The sequence below is a fragment of the Orycteropus afer genome, unplaced genomic scaffold (assembly GCF_000298275.1).
Source record: "Orycteropus afer afer isolate SDZICR_OR568_19922 unplaced genomic scaffold, OryAfe1.0 scaffold00137, whole genome shotgun sequence".
NCBI lineage: Eukaryota > Metazoa > Chordata > Mammalia > Tubulidentata > Orycteropodidae > Orycteropus > Orycteropus afer.
In genome coordinates, this window is record NW_006921724.1 from 2,239,732 (window position 1) to 2,242,510 (window position 2,779).

The 2,779-nt window shown below is 39.9% G+C and overlaps 1 protein-coding gene across 1 annotated transcript in view; it reads right to left on the bottom strand.

Annotated features, from left to right (window-relative positions):
- KCNJ6 (potassium inwardly rectifying channel subfamily J member 6) overlaps positions 1–2,484 on the bottom strand; it is a 154,012-nt gene extending 151,528 nt beyond the window's left edge. The window contains exons 1-2 of the mRNA XM_007945539.2: positions 2,457–2,484; positions 902–1,822 (exon numbers count right to left, since the gene is read on the bottom strand). Of these exons, the coding sequence (XP_007943730.2) occupies positions 902–1,822; positions 2,457–2,484 (949 nt within the window). The remainder of the gene's footprint in view (positions 1–901; positions 1,823–2,456) is intronic.
- Positions 2,485–2,779: the final 295 nt, after the last annotated feature.

Consider the following 2,779-nt stretch of genomic DNA (forward strand, 5'->3'; position numbering starts at 1 on the left):
GGGTTTGAACCACCAGCCTTCTGGTTAGCAGTCAAGTGCCTTAGGCACTATGCTACCAGAGCTCCTGTTTTGTGGGATATTACAGATAAATATGGGCAGAAAATACTTTGCTGTTGAGAGGGGTAGAATGTGTAAAGTTCAGATATGAGTGAATATCAACTATCAATGACTTCAATACAAACAGACCATTTTATCTATTTTGAGAAATATCATCTTCTTTAAAATATACCAATGGCTAGCTGTAACAGCAGAAAGGACAATAGGATTATGATGAATGAGTCTTCAGTTTCATTTTTTCCCAATAAAGTTAATTACCGAGTCTACCATGTCAACTGGAGGTTTAACAGGTAGAGGTTTAGAAGGTAGAGTCGAGAGAAATGCTAGGTGTTCAGTTGATAGAAATGAAAGTAGCAGACAGCAAGTTAGTTCTGCAAGTGGCTCCCAAAGTAAGGGTGAAATTGCATTTTTATTAAAGCAGTTTGTCAGGCTTCCTTTGAAAGGCTTACTTTCTTCCTCTTGGCTTGGGTAATAAATAACCACAAGTATTTAGATTAGCAACAACAACAGGAGACAGATCAAATTTTAATTTAAATAAATGTTCAGAAGTTTAAAATATATTAATTATGGGCTTTCTTTTCCTTTCTTTCTTTCTTTTTTTAATGTTCATTAATTTATTTTCCAAAGGCTGTTTTAAATATTAAATGGTTAGAATTCTTGGTGTATATGCTTAAGGTTACAGGGCAAATAGACATAGTATTTCATGAAACAAAGGGATGATGTCAGTTGTGGGTGAGGTTCAGTTTTTTATATTTTGTAGTCAATAAGAACATCATATCTAGTTAGTTCATGTTTTAAAATGAGCATCTCTCCTACAGGTATCCCAACATGCAATAAGTCTTACCTGTAGCTTCCACCATTCCTTCTAGGATGACCACAATTTCCAGTTCCTCTTTGGGCAGCTGGGCTTTGGAGATCTCCCAGAAAGGACTCTGTTGGTTAATTTCATGGCTAATGATCAACGGTGACACCAGAAACAGACGGTCATCCCCTGTGTAATATCCTACGTTGATATCTGTCTGGTTCAAGGGGATGAACTCCCCTTCTGAAGTCTGTTTGGATTTGATCAACTTGGCTCTGATTGAAGCCTCCACAATGTGGGAATTCCTCAGGTCCCCTACCCGGAACATCAGGCACAATTTCCCATCCCTCATAGAGATCACTGCATGGGTGGAAAAGACCAAGGTCTCTGCTCTCTTCTTAGGTTGAGATATTTTTACAAACATACATCCCACCATGAATGCATTGACAATGGATCCCAACACAGATTGGATTAAGAGAAGAATAATTCCCTCTGGGCACTTGTCTGTGATGACCCGGTAGCCATATCCAATGGTGGTTTCTGTCTCTATGGAGAATAAAAAAGCAGAGACGAACCCATTGAGGTTGGTGACACAAGGAGTCCATGAGGGGTCCTCTATGTGGTCCATATCTCCTCGGATATAAGCGATTAGCCACCAAATCATTCCAAAGAAAAGCCAAGTCACTGTGTAAACCATGACAAAAATCAACAAGTTGAATCTCCATTTGAGGTCCACCAAGGTGGTGAAGATATCAGTCAGGTAGCGATAGGTCTCCCTCACATTGCCGTGGTGGACGTTGCACTTCCCATCCTTCCTCACGTACCTCTGGATTTTCCTTTTGGTCCGATCTCTGCTGATGTGTCTTGGCAAGTCGTCCCGAGCCTGCTTAGGCAACTTTGGCTGGTGAATGGTCATAGGACTCTCCACATCCTGATCCATGGAGTCCCCCTCCAGGACGTTAGCTGATGGTTTGAAGAAAAGGAAAGAAAATCCAAATGAAACGCTGGCTCTTTGAGAATCATGGAATCACATATATATATATTTTTTTTATGTGATGGTGAAACAAAATACCATTTGTGTAGCTATTGACAAAGTAAACAAAAAACAAAACCACTGGCTGTTGAGTTGAGTCTGACTCATGGTGGCCCCAGGTGTGTCAGAGTAGAACTGTACTCCCTAGGGTTTTCAATGGCTGAATTTTTAGAAGCAGATCAACAGGTCTTTCTTGTGAAGCACAACTGGGTGGATTTGAACCACCAATCTTTCTGTTAACAACCAAGTGCTTAACTGTTTGCATCACCCCGGGGCTTCTTATTGACAAAGTAGATGAAGAATTTTTGATTTGGCATCATCCGGTGAGGGATCTAGTTGATTTGGATTGCTGCACTCTGTGATCTAGCTTGTGTAAATACTTCACCACCCTTCCTTTCAGGACATAGCTTACTGCTGTGAAACTGTCTCCTTGTTGGCAAGTTCCACTGTGTCAGCTGTTACAGTGAGATGTCTCTCTATCTATCCACAATGTGGTAGAGTGGGAGAGGTAGTGTGCTCTGGGGGAAACAAGACATCTTTGGATTCAGACAATCTTGGCTGTACCACTTATCAACTGTAGGCTCTTGGACATGGTATCTAAATTTATTGACTCTCAGTTTCCTCAGTTACAAAATGGTAGTCACAAAACCCAACTCATAGGGTTGTTACAGGATTTAAAGAAACCACATAAGTGACAGAGCCTGACATCTAACAGATATATAATAGTTGTTCCCTTGTGACTTTTATTTTTATTTTTCATATTTAGTGTAAATTTTGAGTGAATCCTGTAAATTGCAGGTCAAATGTCAGGTTTTTAATTTTTTATAAATTTTCTCATTTTTGGATGGTACATATGCTTGCATCATGTTTTAATGGCTGGTTCAATG